This window comes from Rattus norvegicus, chromosome 4 (genome assembly GCF_036323735.1).
Source record: "Rattus norvegicus strain BN/NHsdMcwi chromosome 4, GRCr8, whole genome shotgun sequence".
Lineage (NCBI taxonomy): Eukaryota > Metazoa > Chordata > Mammalia > Rodentia > Muridae > Rattus > Rattus norvegicus.
In genome coordinates, this window is record NC_086022.1 from 80,951,718 (window position 1) to 80,968,990 (window position 17,273).

Consider the following 17,273-nt stretch of genomic DNA (forward strand, 5'->3'; position numbering starts at 1 on the left):
AAGAGTGTGACATTTACAGCCTAGGTGGGATTCAGAAGCACAAGGAGCCTGAGACAATGACCGTCTGGCCATTCAGTGCCTGCTTCTCATGTGAGCTCTGATTTTATTCCCCAGAATGCAAGGAGAAGAGCCAGCATGCTGATTGAAGCTTGTCACCTAGCACTTTGAGATGGAGACAGATACACTTCCTTTGGGGTGGGGAGGTTGAGTCAGGGTTTCTCTATTGAGCCCTGATTATCCTAGAACTACTCTGTAGACCAGGCTGGCCCAGAACTCACCGAGATTGCCCTCTCTTCTTACTCCTGATTGAAGGCATGTGCCACCACTACCCAGCTAGACAGGTGCATTTCAACCTCGATGGCCTTGGGAAAGCCTGTGTCCAGAAGCCAAGGTGTTCTGCACCTGTGAAATGACGTTTGAGACTCAAGTACTTGTGTAGACATGCACCACACACACCTAAAGTTGAGTATACACATGCATGTACACAAGGACACATGTGGACAAGTACACAAGTTAAACATATCATGTATGAGTGTATCTGCACACACACTGAAAATGGTGATACAGAAGTCCACAGTCAACTTAAGTACCAGGCAGCCCTTTGGAAGGCCTCCTTTCTGCAGGAGCATCCTGGTGGGTAAGACTCAGAAGAATCAGACGGAGTGATGATGCTGAGAACACCAGAGTGTTCGTCAGTGGATGCTGGATGACGGAGAGAGCCCAGCAGGCCCAGCTTTGGGGAATCTCATGGCTACTGATTCCAGTGGTGGGCTTCGTTAGCACCACGAGTCACCTGGATACCTCACTTCCATGCAGCATGGGACCAGGTACTTCTCAGAAGCCAAGGCAGATGGCCCTGCACAGGGGAGAAATGGGGCCCTCCTGGATCGGTTCTAAGAGTAACCTCCCCCACCCTTTAATCATTGCAATGCCTTCTATATTGGAAATAAAATCACATTGTTGAATGGGCTTTCTGTTGGTGTTTTTTTTTTATATTTAAAAAGTTTTATTGGTTCTCTATAAACTTCATATCATGCAACCCCCCAATCCCACTCATCCTCCCGTCCCCGCCCCATACCTGCCCTCCACCCTTACAACCTTTTCCTGCAACAGTGAAATCTCATGGAAGCTGTAGCGTGTCCGTGCGCCCACGACACTCCCTTTTATCTACTCCTTTGTTTGGAACGCTCATTGCAATAACTCCTTGCTCTGGTCTGAGGCCTCTGGCTTCTGCTACACCATCAGTACTGGAACCTCACTGGGACTCCTCTCAGATATCCTGCTGTTGCCTGGTGTCATGGAGATCCTGTAGTTTTAAATCAGCACCTCCATGCACTCCAGCAGTTCACTGATGGAGTAGATATTGGTGGACCAACTGAAAACTCTGATCTGGGCCTGAGAGACATCAGAGTACGGTCACCCTGCCGGCGCTCATGCTCTCATGCCCTTGGAGCCAACTCATCCTCAACCCCCACATCCAGGGCCAGCTCTACGCTGCGGCCCAGGTGAGGTGCAGGGCCTGTTCTCCTAACTGCTGCAGCAGGTGGAAGGCAGGGCCAGCTCCCCCATGCTCACATCTTCAGGGCTGGCTCACCCACATCCCTGCCACCGTGGTCATTTCTACTGTGCTGCCCAGGTGAGGTGCAGGGCTTGCTCTTCCAAGTGCTGCAGCTGGTGAAGGACAGGGTCACCTCTCCCCCCACCCCCACGCCCTGCTCTCATGACCCCAGGGCCAGGTCTCCTGCCTTCTGCAGGTGGTAAGGGACAAGGTGGGAAAAAAGTACCTCTCTCTCATCCACACCACCACAGGGAGACTAGTGGTAGGGCCAGCTCTACCATGTGCTAGCATTCTTAGAGCCGGCTAACCCTCAACTCCTTCAAGCTCTCATGCTCTTAGGGCCAGCTCTCCCACAATGCCCAGGTTAAAGGTGGAGCTAGTTCTGCTCAGCCTTCCAACATCGACATGTCCCCCTTTGGTTGTGACAGATCCTTCCTATTGCAGGGCCTCAGACCCAGATGTGGCCCCCAGTGTCAGCACAGGACCCCACCATGGTCCCAGGTAGCATCACTGGCTACTCCCATCAGGCTGTTTCTCGCTACCTTCGAGTCTCCAGCTCTGCCTCCCTCCATTGTGCCCACATACCTCTGTCTCTTTCTCTCCCATTTCTCACATGTACTTGCTCCACTTAGTGGCACCTAGGGTCTCTCAGTGTCTGGGGTCGTTTTAGGTGATCTCAAGGGTGCTATGTTCTGCTCAGGCATTTTAGTGCCTGGCAAGGGTCATCTCCAGCATGGTCTACCTCCCCCAGGGGTGGGGTGGGGCGCAAGACTGATGTTCATCTCAGGCTAGCTCCCTGTCAGGCCCACCCATGTCAGTCTGATGGTCATCTCAGGCTCACTCCTCCACCGTCCCACCCAAATGGCTTTTTGTCTTGGGGTCACTCCTGCCTGGTGCCCGTGATCCCAGGCAGGGTTCTAGTCTGTGACTTGCTTCCTATCCTGGAAGTCTGTCTAGGCCTGGTGCCAGACTGGTGGTTGTCTCAGGCTATTTTTTAGGGAATGTTAGGTTACCCATCATTCAGATATTCATGGGCCAACACACTGAGCATAGACACAGCTTCCCTCCCCTCTGCCACCCCTTGATGCACATGAAACATGGCAGCCGCACCCACAGTACCTATGGGGCAGGCTTTTGTTGTTTTGAGATGGGGCTTTATGTGCCTCTCTGCTTGGCTGGCCTGGAACTATGTAGCCCATGCGGGCCAGAGATTTGAGGCAGTCTCGACTGGAGTCTTAGTCAGGGTTTTTATTCCTGCACAAACGTCATGACCAAAAAGCAAGTTGGGGAGGAAAGGGTTTATTCAGCTTACACTTCCACATTGCTGTTCATCAGCAAAGGCAGTCAGGACTGGAACTCAAGCAGGTCAGGAAGCAGGAGATGATACAGAAGCCATGGAGGGATGTTACTCACTGGCTTGCTTCCCCTGGCTTGCTCAGCTTGCTCTCTTATAGAATTCAGGACCACCAGCCCAGGGATGGCACCACCCACAATGGGCTGGGCCCTCCAACGCTTGATCACCAGTTGAGAAAATGCCTTACAGCTGGGTCTCATGGAGGCATTTCCACAACTGAGGCTCCTTTTCTGTGATAACTCCAGCTTGTGTCAAGTTGACACACAGAACCAGCCAGTGCAGCAGGAGACGTGGCTTAGTAGGTTAGGAGCACCAGCTGTGAGTCTAGAGGACCAGGTTTCAATCCCCAGCACCTACATGGCAGCTCACAACTGTAACTCCAGTTCCTGAGGACCCGAGACCCTCATACAGGCAAAACACTAATGCACATGGAATAAAAAGTAAAAATTAAAAAATACTTTGACGCAGTCTGCCACAGCTTTCTTAGTGGCAGGGATTACAGGCCTGCCTCCTCATTCCCTGCTTTAACTCTGTCTCCCACTCTGTCTCCCACTCTGTCTCCCACTCTGTCTCCCACTCTGTCTCGTGTCTCATACTTCCTTGTTTATCACTGAACTTGTGAAGATGCAGAAGGTGCCCTTGAGCTTCAAGCCTCCAGCACTCACAGCCACCCTGGTTTTATGTGCTGCTGTCTGTCACATCCGAGTTCTCGTGCACACTGGGTTAGCATTCTGCAAACTGAGCTGCACTTCAGCCCATAACGACCCCTTTGCTCTTTGCTCTTGACAGTTCTTCACTGGGTAACTAATTTGCCCACTATCCTTTGAAAACGCTATGGCTTATTAAGAACGTGCTTAAAAATGACCTCACCACAGTGAATTGAATTCACTCCCACAGTTAGCAGCAAAGAATGGGATCCGGGCATCGCCTTTGGCCCCTGCACGGAGTCAGGACTTTTGAACTGGCAGGGAGACCCTAAGGTAATCCGCTAGGAGGAGGAGGAGGCTTCCTGATAAAACACAGTGGGATAGTCTTTAGGTCTAAAGAGCCAGTCTTGTACTCCAAGAAGAACTCTCCTTGCTGGGACACACCACAGCCCGTCCCTGAACCTTCTTGGGTCCCTCTGTCTGCCACTGTCATCCCATGGGTTATCTTCTGTCCTAAGGAGAGCAAACAAGGCACTGAAACTAGTATGTTTGTTATCAGGCACAGAAGGCGGGGCAATAACGACATTGAAGCAAAGGATTAGCCTATGCCCTTGGGTTCTGCTGGCCAAAGAGCTCAAAGAACATGTCCGGGGACAAAACCGCCCAGTGCTGGAATACTCTGCCTAGCATTCCCCAGAAGCTCCCCCAAACGCCGTCCGTTTGGAAAGACAGAGTGCTTTTTTTACTGACAAGGAGAGTCCCCCCAAACTTCCCAGCCTAGGCCTGAATAAAAATCCTTCCTCCAGTCCTAATCTTTTCATCCGTTACGGAGAGGCAGTGGGGAGCAGAACCTTCGTGGTCCAGCACCAGAGCCCCTTTCAGGTTCCTTCCCATTTTCCAAGGTGATGCTGAGGAGAGAGCGCCTGTCCTTTGTGACTTTCAAAAACCAAATATCTGATTAGAGGCCTGGCGAGTAGGGCTCTGCTGCCATTGCTGGCAGTCCCTGTGTCTCCCTTTCCTTGTGTGACGGGTTAGCTCCTTAGAATCGCTCACCAGTGCTTAGTTTGGGATGTGGAGATGGGTGCTGCCTCCGGGTGACAGCGGACCTTCTATTAAGAGGGAATGTCCTCCTTGACCTCTGCTAAACTGCAGCCCAGTGACAATCCTTGGTCACCTCTCAGGTAGCTGGTTCTGGATGGGTCCTGTGAGGTCCCTTTAATATGTAAAACTGATGACATCTGGTGGGAGGTGACAGCTTACCCTCAAGTGCATGGAAATGGCTGACCACAGCCCTCACACCGCAGTCACTGATGTCACAATCTCGTGTGTCTATGCCCCTGTCCAACAGCGGCCATTAATTTTTGAGGCATTGAGAACATAGATCATGCAGAAAACAAAAGCAGTTTTCTCTCTTCCTTCGTTTGCTTTTGCTTTTTGGTTTCATGAGACAGGGCCTCCTGGAGCACAGGCTGGCCTCTCCATCACTGTGTAGCCAAGGATGACTTGAGCCAAAGATGATCCTCCTGTCTCCACTTTCATAAGTTTCATAACTACTGTGGGCTCATCTTTATGCGACTCTCCCGACTTTCACTTTGTCTTGTGTCTGTAAGCTGACCCTGGAGGACTCTCTTCAGACTGGGCACAGCTAAGTTGATCGTGTCTAGATGTGTGGTGTGTGTGTCTGTGTCCCGCCAACTCCCTCTGCAAACTTCAACCCCAATTCAACAATAGTAAGGCTTAGTGACTCACAAGCACTAGAGACTTGCTACAGAGCAGAACAAGTGGCCTTTCACAAAGGGCTTGATAGACTGGTTTCATGATTCTCTTGACCATCTTGGAATACACATGTAGTACCGGTTAGAGCTAGAAAGCAGCCCTATTACACAATCGATCTGTTGGTATCTTGCTCTTGCCTTGCCAACATCCAGATACACAAGCAATCAATTTTTGTTGTTTATAAGGACAGAACGAAGGGTTTTTTTTTTCTTTTCTTTTTCTTTTTTTTTTTCTTTTTCTTTTTTTTTTTTTTTTTTTTTTGAGAGCAGAAGGGGCCTAAGGTACCAGGATATGGCTCCATCTCCCACATCCGTTGTTTATAGGATCCTGGCTGACAGATGTTTTCTTGATCATTTGGAACGTATCAGTCTACTGTCTCTGGATCCTGGGCTTTGGTGAGAAGTCTCAGGTCTAACGGGGAACACAGAAATGTGCCATCTTCCTCTCAGCACCACAGATGTTAGTCTCATGCCCTGGGGTGCCCTGGAAAACACTATTTCATCATAACTACTACTGCGGTCAGGAGCTACCATCCTTTAGCACCCATAATCTGAGTTTAAGAAAAATTAATTGACCACTTTGAGTGTAGACATGAGTTACTACAAAGTTATCATAAAGGCTAGGGCCCAAGTGAAAAGCAAAACAGTTTCCATCTACTAGCTGGAGAATCCTGCTGGCCCTATCATTCCGCCCCTACCAAGGCCATGCTGGACCTGGCACATTATGGACAGCCACTCTTTGCTTCCTAGCTGTGGACATCATGTGACTAGCTATTTCCTGCTTTCCCTCCCATGTCTTCCTTGTCTTCATGCACTGTATGCCCTGTCTTGGTTAACTAAAGTAACCCTCCCCTTAAGCTGCTCTTGTAGGAAATTTTGTTACAGAAATAAGACACTCTTCTTCTGTGAAACAGAGTAACATCTGATTGTATGTGCACCATGTTTTACTTAACATACAATTTACAACATTCAATTTACTGTTGAGCAATATTTTAAAACATTTAGAAAAATTCTCATCACGTGCTATGAATGACACTTGGAAATTGTTATTGTTACAAAGAAAAATTTTTAAAAATATACCAACACATTTTCCCTTTCTTTTCTGTATTTATTTGCATTTCTTGTTAACATGGTTAGCTGATTTAAAATCATTTTAAGGACTCATACTTTCAGCCTTTTTCCTCCATATTCTTAACCAAATGTTTTACAAAGGAAGGAAGGAAGGGAGGGAGGGAAAAAGGAGGGAAGGAAGGAAGGAATGAATGAAGGAAGGAGGGAAGGAAGGAAGGAAGGAAGGAAAGAAGGAAGGAAGGAAGGATGGACGAACTGGGTGGTGCACAGTTGTAATCCAAGCACTGGAGGAGGGGAGGGGAGGTTGGATGATCCAGTTCAAGACCATCCTCAGCTATATCCGAAGTTCATGGCCAGCCTGGGAAACATAAGATGTTACTTTCAAAAAGAAAGAAAGAAAAGAAAGGAGTATTAATACTGCCTGAGCTATGTTTTATGATATTCTTTTAATTACACAAACTTAAAAAAAATTAAAGAAGCAGAAATGTGAATGTCTACAACTCCATCACCTGGGGACCACACTGTCACCTTGGTCAACCTTGCTTCTTGTCTTCTCCCATGTAACCCTGGTTTTGCCCCTAGATTATTCCACTACGAGTCCCAGACACATGTCACTTCATCTGTAGCCATTTCACTGCAACACCTAAGGCAATCAAATATCCTTAATACCATCAAGCACTCAGTCCCTGCTTCAGTCTCCCTAATTGCCTTATACATTTTTAAGCTTGTTTGAGTTAAGACGCAGACCAAGTCAATACATTACAATTGCTCGATGCATTTCTGAGTCTTCCGACTGTGACCTGCCTGCATTTTGTTTTTGCTCACAGTGTTTTAAAGAAGTGGGCATTGGTCTGGAGCAGCTTTCCATAGTCTGGGTTTTGCTCATCACACCCTTTAGAGTGACTTCTTGTGTTCCTCTGAACCCTGGACTCTCTGTAAACTCCAGGGTGCATCTGGAGGCTCTGTCCTAGACTATAGCTAGAAGCCAATATTTTAAAATATTGCAAATACCTCGATTGGCATTTATTGAGACTTGTGTTGGGTTTCTAAGAACTCATATCTGTTTTTTTTTAAGCCACTAAGTTGTGATAATTTGCTATAGCAGCAACAAAAAAGGGACAGTTAGTGTCATGCTGATTCTTTCAAGTTGGTTTGCAGTTTGACATCCTGCTTCCACTGTGATAGGTCTATCCACTAGAACACGAGTAGGTTTCCCTGCTGGAACACGTTCTCTTGGATGTAGTCAGAAGTTTCTCTGATTAAAACTTCTGGTCCTTGTCATTTTTGTCTCCGCAGCATCTAACACTAGGATTGCCGCCTTCCCTGTACAGTGGTGTGGCATCTGATACTGCTGTCCTTCTTGAGACGTTCTAGGCCCCTTAGGCTGTCCCTCATACCTTCTCTCTCTACACTGACCTCATCTGATGGTTAACACTCATTGCCAATTTGCCATGATCTTGAGCCATGGAAGAGACAAAATCCTGGGTGAGTCTGTGTACCTGTGAGGGTGGAGGAAGCCAAGGAGGGAAGACTCACCCTAGACTCTGTGTGTGTGTGTGTGTGTGTGTGTGTGTGTGTGTGTGTGTGTGTGTGATTCTCCCAGGGCTTGGGGAAAGCAAGGTGAGTACCCCATCTATCTCTGCTTCCTGACTGCCCAAACCCCACCCCCGTGAGAAGCTGAGGAATGTACTGTGCCCTCAAACTGTGGGTCAAGATAAACCCTGCCTTCCTTAAGATGCTTTGGTCAGAGGTTCTGTCAAAGCATCTAGAAGAGTACAAATAGCCTATTCTTAGTGAGTCCAGCCATGTCAAAGTCCGCCATGCCAGTGGGTCCTAACCCAGGATCCTCATCTCTGATCTTCCTACGTAACAAAACAGGCCCACCTATCCCTCATTGCCTGTTGCCAGACAAAACCCTAATTTCCACTGTTCCCCAACTCTCCCCCTTTCCTTTTAATGGCTCCTCCAGACACTGAGGTAAAATCTGAATGGTATTTAACAGTCCCCCGTCTAATAAACTTCCTAAAGGACTATAACCACCACCGTGTGTTCATTTATCCGATTTCCTTCTTTGTTGTACCACAGAAAAATGGAATTTTTAGTTAGATTTCTTTCCCCCTTCAATGCTCCTTGGCACTGACACAGACGGCCCCGCCCACGTGAGAAGCTGAGGAGTTATGGGAGTTTGCTTTGTGAGTATTAGAGCCAGCTGGGGAATGAAAAGGGCTAGAAATGTCCAGCTCAGACAGTGTGTGTCCTGTAGAATTATAGCATCTGAAGTCTTCAACAAAACCCCTTCTTCTGGGAGCTATTGTGCAGTTCCACCAATGCTTTTGGAACTTTTCTTTCAGTTCCTTATACCTGACAAAACTTCTGCTTTTTTTTGTTTTTAGATATATAATTTCTCATTCTATGGATGGGCAAATCTTTGAGTCCCATAAAATTAACTGAGGTGATAATTACTAGACAAGGGATGGATATTACAGTGAGGCAATCTGTCAGTTTAGTGCTTGAAACTTTTACGAAATGTGTCTTCACCTGTTTGGTTGTGTTTTCCTGTAATTTTTTAAAGAGATTTCTGTGTTTCCTCTTTAAGGGCTTCTACTCGTTTACCTGTGTTCTCCTGTATTTCTTTAAGCGAGTTATTTATGTCTTTCTTAAAGTCCTCTGTCATCATCATGAGATGTGATTTTAAATCAGAACCTTGCTTTTACGGTGTGTTGGGGGGTCTCCAGGACTTGTTATGGTGGGAGAACTGGGTTCTGATGATGTCAGGTGGCCTTGGTTTCTGTTGCTTACGTTCTTGCCCTTGCCTCTCGCCATCTGCTTATCTCTGGTGTTAGTTGGTCTTGCTGTCTCTGACTGGAGCCTGTCTCTCCTGTGAGGCTGTGATCTTAGGAGAGAGAGCACTCCTGGGAGACCAGCTCTGTCTGGGCGGGATTTGGGACAGCCTTAACTCTGGGGCACAGACAGAGACTGGAGGATCCTATCCCCAGCTGTTCCTCACAGTTCCTGTGACCCGGCCTCCTCCACACACCCTGCTCTTGTCTGATTCCTCCTGGGCTGGTTTTCCCATTCTCCATCAGCAGCTTCAGTACCCCAGACTTTGTAGTCCTGGGGTCTTCAGCAAAAGGAGTGAAAACTGGAGGGTAGTCTCTCGACGGGGTTTTCTAAGAAACTTCTGAATTCTATTATCTTTACAAATATAAGATGAGAAATAATTTTTCAATATCTTTTTTAATCTTTTTATAAAATGAAAAGAAACACCTATGACTGATTAAGGATAGTGGTTATGGCTGAGTGGTCTGTGGGGTTGTGTGTTTTTTTGGCTTTTTCTTTTTTTTTTTTCTCTCTTTTTTTAACCTTACGTTTTGGGTTGAAACATTTTCAGATGTTGGGGGACATCCTCATTAAAGGGTCCTTGTGCTTGCCTTCTGGGATGGTGGTCCCCAGCAGGAGGATCACTGCATCCGTGCACCCTTCGACCCCAGCCTTCGCTCTTGGGCTGCTGTACAGACTTCCCTTTACTTTGCTAATTCCAATATTTAAATTTGTTTTACTTGAATGGGTGATGTTTAGGAGAGAGAATTTAAAAAAAAAAAAAGCCCTGGGGTTGGGGATTTAGCTCAGTGGTAGAGCGCTTGCCTAGCAAGTACAAGGCCCTAGGTTCGGTCCCCAGCTCCAAAAAAAAAAAAAAAAGCCCTTAAATTTTTGTTTCAACTCCTTCTGCAATAAAAACAACAAATGAAGTGACAGATGTTAAAAAAGAAGAAAGGAAGGAAGGAAGGAAAGAGAGAGAGAGAGAGAGAGAGAGAGAGAGAGAGAGAGAGAGAGAGAGAGAGAGAGAGAGAGAGAGAGAGAAAGAGAGAAAGAAAGAGAGAAAGAAAGAGAGAAAGAAGGAAAGCAAGACCTTTTTAAGTAATGTGTCTAGCGTGTTCCTAGGCAACCAGGGAATCATGTGAGCCTAGCGCCCTCTTGTGGTCACTATGCGGCCAAGCACAGTGGCTTTCTATGATTTCCAAGGGATCTTTGTTTTGTTTTGAGATTTCAATTTTTCATTTCATTGGTTTTTAAAATTCAGTTATTTTCTAAAGACCGTCGTAGAGCATTAAGTCAAACACGTCTGTCTGTCTGTCTTCACCCCGTGTGACCCCAGAGAATCAAGCACTGCTTCTGTTACCGGAAGGGTGGGGATTTGGTTCCAAAGGTTGTCACACTCAGAATCACGAGTTCAGATATCCAGCTTCTGGGTGACCAAACCCACAAAATTCTAACTCTTTTTTAATTTGACTCCACCTCTCCAACACTTGGCCTTTCTTTGTTTATTCCTTCTGGAGTTCCCAGGTCTTTATCTGGCTCTCTAATGCATTATGATAATGATTTAAGTTTAAATATACTTTTTAAATATCCAAGGAGTATTTTCATGTTATACATCAGAAATACATCGTGGAGGGGCCTACAGAGGTGCTTTGGTGGTTCCGTAGAGGTCTGTGTCAGCACCCATGTTGGCCAGCTCACAACAACCTGTAACTCCAGCTCTAGAGGATCGAATGCCTCTGGTCTCCTCAGATGCCTGCCAGCGTGTATAACCCTATGCTCCCATGCAACTCACACACACACACACAATATAAAAAATACATCTTTAAAAATATGCTGTGTGAGAAGACCTACAGAATCAACCTGGGACCATGGGGGCTCACAGAGGCTGGGCTACCAATCAGGGAGCACACAGCTGGACCTAGACACCCCCACCACCTATGCATTTGTAGCCAATGTGCAGCTTAGTCTTCATGTGGGCCCCGTAACAAGTGGAGTGGGGACTGTCTTAATCTCTGTTCCCTGCCTTTGGATCCCTTTCCCCTAGATGGACTGCCTGGTTGGGCCTCACTGGGAGAGGATGTGCCTAGTCCTTCTGGGGACTAGATGTCTCAGAGTAGAGTGGTACCCAAGGGGAGCTCCTTTCTCTGAGGAGAGGTCCTCTCCCTTTTTCTGGGGGGGGGATTTGTAAGGGACTGAGGAGGGGGGCTGTAATTGGGATGTAAAGTGAATAAAAAGTAAATTATTAGAAAGAATAAGTTGTGGGTATCAATGGCTTATGGAACCAGAGAGAGCCCAGTCAGTCACTTGCCCTAGACAAAGTAGAGGCTGCAGTGAACAAGAGGTAGGCACAGTTTTTACTCTTATCTGTTCCCCAAATGTTATGTGTCCTCCACGAACCTGGGAATGACTCACTGTAGGTCCAAAGATCACAGACAACAGCATCAGCCTTAAGCCTCCATTTCCTATGCTGCAAACCTGGCCAACTTCTTTACTTTCACAAGCTTTGATTTGCAACCTGTAAAAGAATACTAATACCTAACTAACAGGGCTGTTAGGAGGACTAAATGAGACAATCTGTGTAAAGCATTCAGTGTACAGTGTTTGTTTAGAATCCATTTTGGCACATGCAGCCAAATCAGGGTGACAGGAGTCATTCGTTTACATAAAGGTGTGGCCATGGAAGACTCTAGGACGAAGGAGAACACATTCCGGTGAGCCATCATTTAAAACCAAACTTCCACAGTTCTAAACACCTTTGGGAAACACAGGGAGGATTTTCAGTCAAAGGCAGGGAATCAACCGTGAGGAAAGAGAGAGTCACAACTTCCATAGTCTCACAATGGCTATGACCGCTGACAAGAAAACAAAAGGACATTTATACCTTCGCTCAATGTTAAATCCCGAATAAATATCCAGGATTCTATGTCATACACAGTCATGCAAAACCACACACAGTCATACAAGATCATACACAGTCGTACAACTCTTCCCATTCTCCCTTCAGATAGCATGAATCCCCACGTAGCTGGAACTTCCAGAAAAGGTTTGCTCGATTCATCATGTCGTTCAAAGGCCTGGAAACCCCACGGGATGCTGCTTAGGAGAGAGTACCCGAGAGCCCTAGCTGAGGGAAACGGGCCCTGGGCTGGTTTTGAGGAAGAGGTAGCCATCAATCAGAACGGATATAAGGACCTTGTTACCTAGGAAGCAATTTGGTTCAAAACCCTCTTCCTGTCAGGGAGAGATAACAAGATCAGAAGGATTCCATCCCTTTGAATGGGAGAGAAGTCTGCTAGTCAACAGCAGGTGAAGAGAAGACCAAAAAATAAAATAAAATAATAAAACACTCAAGGAGGAATCGGGCTAGTGGCAGCCTAAGACATTAAAGGCCCAACAATTTGTTCACACTTTATTTTTTTTTCACATGGAAAATGTTTGCATTTCATTAACCTCTGAAGTGGCTTTAAGCCATCAGAACACAGGCGCCTCCAACACCCTTCATCTTCTCCTCAGCTCTTCTGCTGAAGAATTTGGCTTTCACGATGACAGGTTGCTTAGGGAGCTTCCCCTTCCCCAGAACTCTGCAGTAGCCTGATCGAACAACATCAATGATGGGAGCAGCTCCAGTCTTGTTTTTTGCTGCATTGACCCGTGTCTGCTTGCTGACCAACGTCCATAATTTATCCAGGTTGACAGTTGGGCAGAAGCTCTGGTTCCTCTTCAAGTGGTAATGCCTCATGCCAACTTTGCCGAAGTAACCTGGATGGTATTTGTCAGAGTTGATCCTGTGGTGATGCTCGCCTCCAGCATTCCCGCGGCCTCCTGGGTGCTTGCGGTGCTTACCGATGCGACAGTGGCCGTGGCTCACGTGGCCCCAGAGTTTCCGGGTCTTCCTCAGTCTGGATGGCATGGCGGTGGCAGAAAAGAAAGAGCTTGTTCACACTTTAATCTGTCCCCTAAAACTTCCTTAAATTGTGAATAGTGCTGTTCTTGGCAAACCTCCATTTCTTGAGGGAATCTAAGGTCACTGCTTCACGTAACTCATTAAGATGAATTAACTAGCATGGGGAATAAAAAATAAAGAAAACATCTCCACAACCACAGAGCTAAACTGAAGTGGAAGTTTCTGGTTTCTTTGGAATCTCAGTTGGGTCATGTGATGTTTTCCTGGAAGCTGTCTTCTGAGAGGGTGCTTTGCTGAAACTGACACCGGAGAGGACGTTTCGCTGAAGCAGATGTGTAGGAGGCCGCGTGATGTTTGGAAAGAGTATAAATGGAACCCCACAGAGAGTGAGAGGACGCTCCTGCATTGTGGAGATGTGCACTCACTTCCCAGAGAGAAACGCACCAAAGAATTTATCAAGCTATTCCAGCTGGTTCTTGCCACTTCCGATGACTCATTCCAATTAGCTAGAAGGGAGGTTGAAGCGTTCAAAAACCCTAAGTAAAGTAGAGAAGATTTGGAGAAGATAGGTTTAGCGAAAAATCTAAGCCTACACTGAACTGTAGTTGGGAAGAAAATGCAGAGTGGTTTGTGGGACATTTATTAGTTTCTTACGGCTAAGTAAGCATCAAGTATTAGGACTATGAAGAGAAGCAGAACACAAACATGCTGTGTCCTCTGAGACTCCACAGGACCAATCAGTGCAAGGGCTGTATAACGAGGGTGGAGGAAGGTGAGTGGAGGGGCCTTTCGGTGAGGGTGGTGGAGGGAAGGAGCTGAGGACATATCCAACCCAGTTCTTCATTCTGATGATCACAAACGAGTCTGGCCTACTGTTTCCATCCATGAAGAAGAAACTCAGCTACTGTAATTCACAGCTACTTTCCACTCTCTGAACTGAAAAGGGTTAAAATGGGGCTGTGAGCTAACTCTTCCCTAGAAGCTCAGGGAAGCAAACATCCTAACTCTGGCTAGCCCCGGTCCTCAGCTTTCTGTCACTGTGACGAAATACCCAAGGTAAATCAACTTAAAGGGAGAAGAGTGGTTTTGGCTCACTGCTTTAGTTCAAGGCTCTTGGCTCTTGTTTCTGGGTCTGCGGTGAGGGAGAACAGCAGAAGGAGGGTAGCATGTGGGAGAGCACGCTGCTGCTCACTCATGGCTGCCAAGAAGCAGTGGCAGCAAGACAGAAATAGACAGGGACACTCTATCCCCTTCCAGGACACGTCCCAATGGCCTACTTTCTCCAACTTGCCCCACCTCCTAAAGTTCTTCCACCTCTCAGATTGTCCTTAACGTATGATCTCATCAGTGGATTAATTTGAAAATGTAATCATAGCTCCCTGATGATGCAGTCACCCCCGAAGGCCCCATCTCTGAATGGTGCATTGGGGATCTAGCCCTCAATACAGGAATGTGAGGGACACTTAAGATCCAAACATCCCCTAACATTGTCCCCACGTGGGAGCGCAGTCTCACATCTAGGATTGAGTTACTAGGACTACCTGGTTCACGAAGTCAGTAAGTCAGACAACATTCTATATCCCATTTGTGTCTTATTTTATTTTTATTTTATTTTATTCCCCAGAAACTGTGTGAGGGAGAGAGGTCATCTCCTAAGTAACTCTGGAGATACCAACATGGTGGTTCCACATGAAGATGACTCAGACCGTGTACCCTTCAACCACTCTGGCCCAGACCTCCAGGGGAACCAGGCCAGTTTGAATACAGACCAGGAGACTGTGGTAGACCTAGGAAGTTGTTCACTGGGCTCATGGCTCAGGCATGATCAGCTGCCATTGTCGTGGATATTGAACCTTTGTTAAACTCGTCTGTACAATAAATAGTCTTAGAAAACAGCATTGCCTACACACAGACAGGCAGACAGACAGACACACACACATGAGAGGTAGAGAGGCAGAGAGAGAGAGAGAGAGAGAGAGAGAGAGAGAAAGCTTGGAACCCACAGGTCTAAATGGGACATACTCTTTAGATATACTTTGAATGTGTGACTTAGGGAGGGTTTGGTGTTTGTTTGTTTGTTTGTTTGTTTGTTTGTTTTTTAATGTATATGAGTACACTGTTGCTCTCTTCAGACACACCAGAAGAGGGCATCAGATCCCCATTACAGATGGTTGTGAGCCACCATGCAGTTGCTGGGAACTGAACTCAGGACCTCTGGAAGAGCAGTCAGTGTTCTTAACCACGGAGCCACCTCTCCTGTCTTGTTTTGTTTTTTAAGACCTGTTTTTAAGGCTAATTACATTTTCACTGAAACAAAAAGAAAACCCCAACACACAACAAAAACAAACTAGTCAAGGAATTTTAAAGTTTGCAGCAAGGCAGACAAAAGCATGCTTTGTTGATGAATCCCAATAATAATTGATCTGGAGTTAAGACCTTCCAAATCCCTGTCGTCTTCTGGCTCTGCACACAGCCAGCCACATTGTTGGAGTTTCATGATACTCCACGGGGATGTTGGATATGCTGGAAGACAATTCTCCAGGAAGTCATGTGTCCTCTGATCTTGTGAACAGAATCTTTGTTCCAGATGACTTTATTTTAAGGTTGTTTGTACAATAAATGGTTTACAAAACAGCATCACACACACACACACACACACACACACACACACACACACGACAGGCAGAGAAACAGAGACTCTTTAGACTCTGAACTTTGCACACGCTGCGTTCCTTGTGTGCCATCCCTCTTCTTACCATGCTGTAGGAATCAGGAGTTGAGAAAGCAACGCAAAAATGATACTCCGGCATTGTTATTGTTACAATTAGGATTACTCTGTGGGGGTTGGAGAGATGGTTCAGTGGTTTAAGAGCACCAGCTGCTGTTCCAGAGGACCAGGGTTCAGTTCTCAGCATCCACATGGTGGCTCACAAGCATCTTTAATTCCAGTTCTAGGGGATCCAACACTCTCTTCTGCCCTCCTCAGGTACCATAAACATAATTGGTGCACAGGAATACATGTAGGCAAAACACTCACATACATAGAGTAAAAGTAATATACATCTTTAAGAAACAGTTGCTATTTGTTTCTGACTGGGAGTCTGTCTTTTGCCAGCAACCATGGAGAATGCCTGAACACCTGAGCCAGTGAAATGGACTCTGAAGTAACAACTTGGTAGTCCCGAGGGAGCAGAGCTCTCCTCTCAAGGCAGAATCTACTGGATGAATGTACTTTTGAGTTTGTGAGGCTGAGTGGCATCTGGCTAATCCCCGAGACTCTTCCCCATCATCCCTGTGCAAAGTATTTGGCTCCTCTCTTCACAAGCCATTGCTTCCTTAGCCTCAACGTGCTCCCTAGTTTTATGTTAACTTGACACAAGCTAGAGTTGTCTGGGAAGAGGGAGCTTCAGCTGAGAAAATGCATCTGCGCACTGGCCTGGGCTGCCTTTTATTAATTAATGACTAATGTGGGAGCGGTGATATCACCCCTGAGTTCTGTAAGAGAGCAGGCTCAGAAAGCTTTGGGGAGCAAGCCAGCAAGCAGCACCCCTTTACAGCATCTGCATCAGCTCCTGCCTCCAGGTTGCTCCCCTGCAAGAGTTCCCGCCCTGGCTTATGCCAGCGATAAGCTGTGGTCTAAGTGCTATGTGCTGAAATGAACCCTCCTCCTCCAAGTTGCCTTTGGTCATGGATCTCTATTATAGCAACAGCAATGTTGACTAAGACACTCACCTCTACATGGCCTTTCTAACTAAACTGCACGCTTTTCAAATCTTTCTGTTCTCCTTTTTGCTTCTGATTCTTAGTACAAACCTGGCTAATGGCAGCCAGTAATACCCATGCCATGGTCTGAATGTTGGGATAACTTAAATGTCCTCTACAGGATTAATTAGTCTATCACCTTTAAGCTCAACCTCCTCCAACGTGGTACAATACTGATGAACTGTAGACAAGGTCTTAACTGGGATGTATGGATTTCTGGTCCACCTGTGAATAGCATCCTTGCTCCTATCGGAAACCTCACACAGTCTTCACCATCAACATTTCCAGCATTGCTGTGGATCTTCTGAGTTTCAGCAGAATTGCCCATTAACTTCCCTAACAGTCTTTCTGGCTTTCTCTAAAAACTTCTAAGGTCTTCCTA

General features: G+C 46.5%; 1 protein-coding gene and 1 non-coding gene across 2 annotated transcripts; both read right to left on the reverse strand.

The window, feature by feature from the left end:
• Positions 1-2,558: 2,558 nt before the first annotated feature.
• On the reverse strand, positions 2,559-2,689 carry LOC120102676 (small nucleolar RNA SNORA17). Its single transcript, XR_005504296.1, has one exon. It is a non-coding gene; the product is annotated as a small nucleolar RNA SNORA17 (small nucleolar RNA).
• A 9,984-nt stretch (positions 2,690-12,673) lies between these two features.
• On the reverse strand, positions 12,674-13,279 carry Rpl27al5 (ribosomal protein L27A like 5). The gene has a single exon (XM_039108504.2). The coding sequence runs from the start codon at positions 13,133-13,135 to the stop codon at positions 12,689-12,691; it is 447 nt and encodes a 148-aa protein (XP_038964432.1). The 5' UTR covers positions 13,136-13,279; the 3' UTR covers positions 12,674-12,688.
• Between the last annotated feature and the right edge of the window lie 3,994 nt (positions 13,280-17,273).

What these genes read in the sequence shown, in the direction of transcription:
- Rpl27al5 (XM_039108504.2), bottom strand. Translation starts at nt 13,135, where the DNA reads ATGCCATCCAGACTGAGGAAGACCCGGAAACTCTGGGGCCACGTGAGC.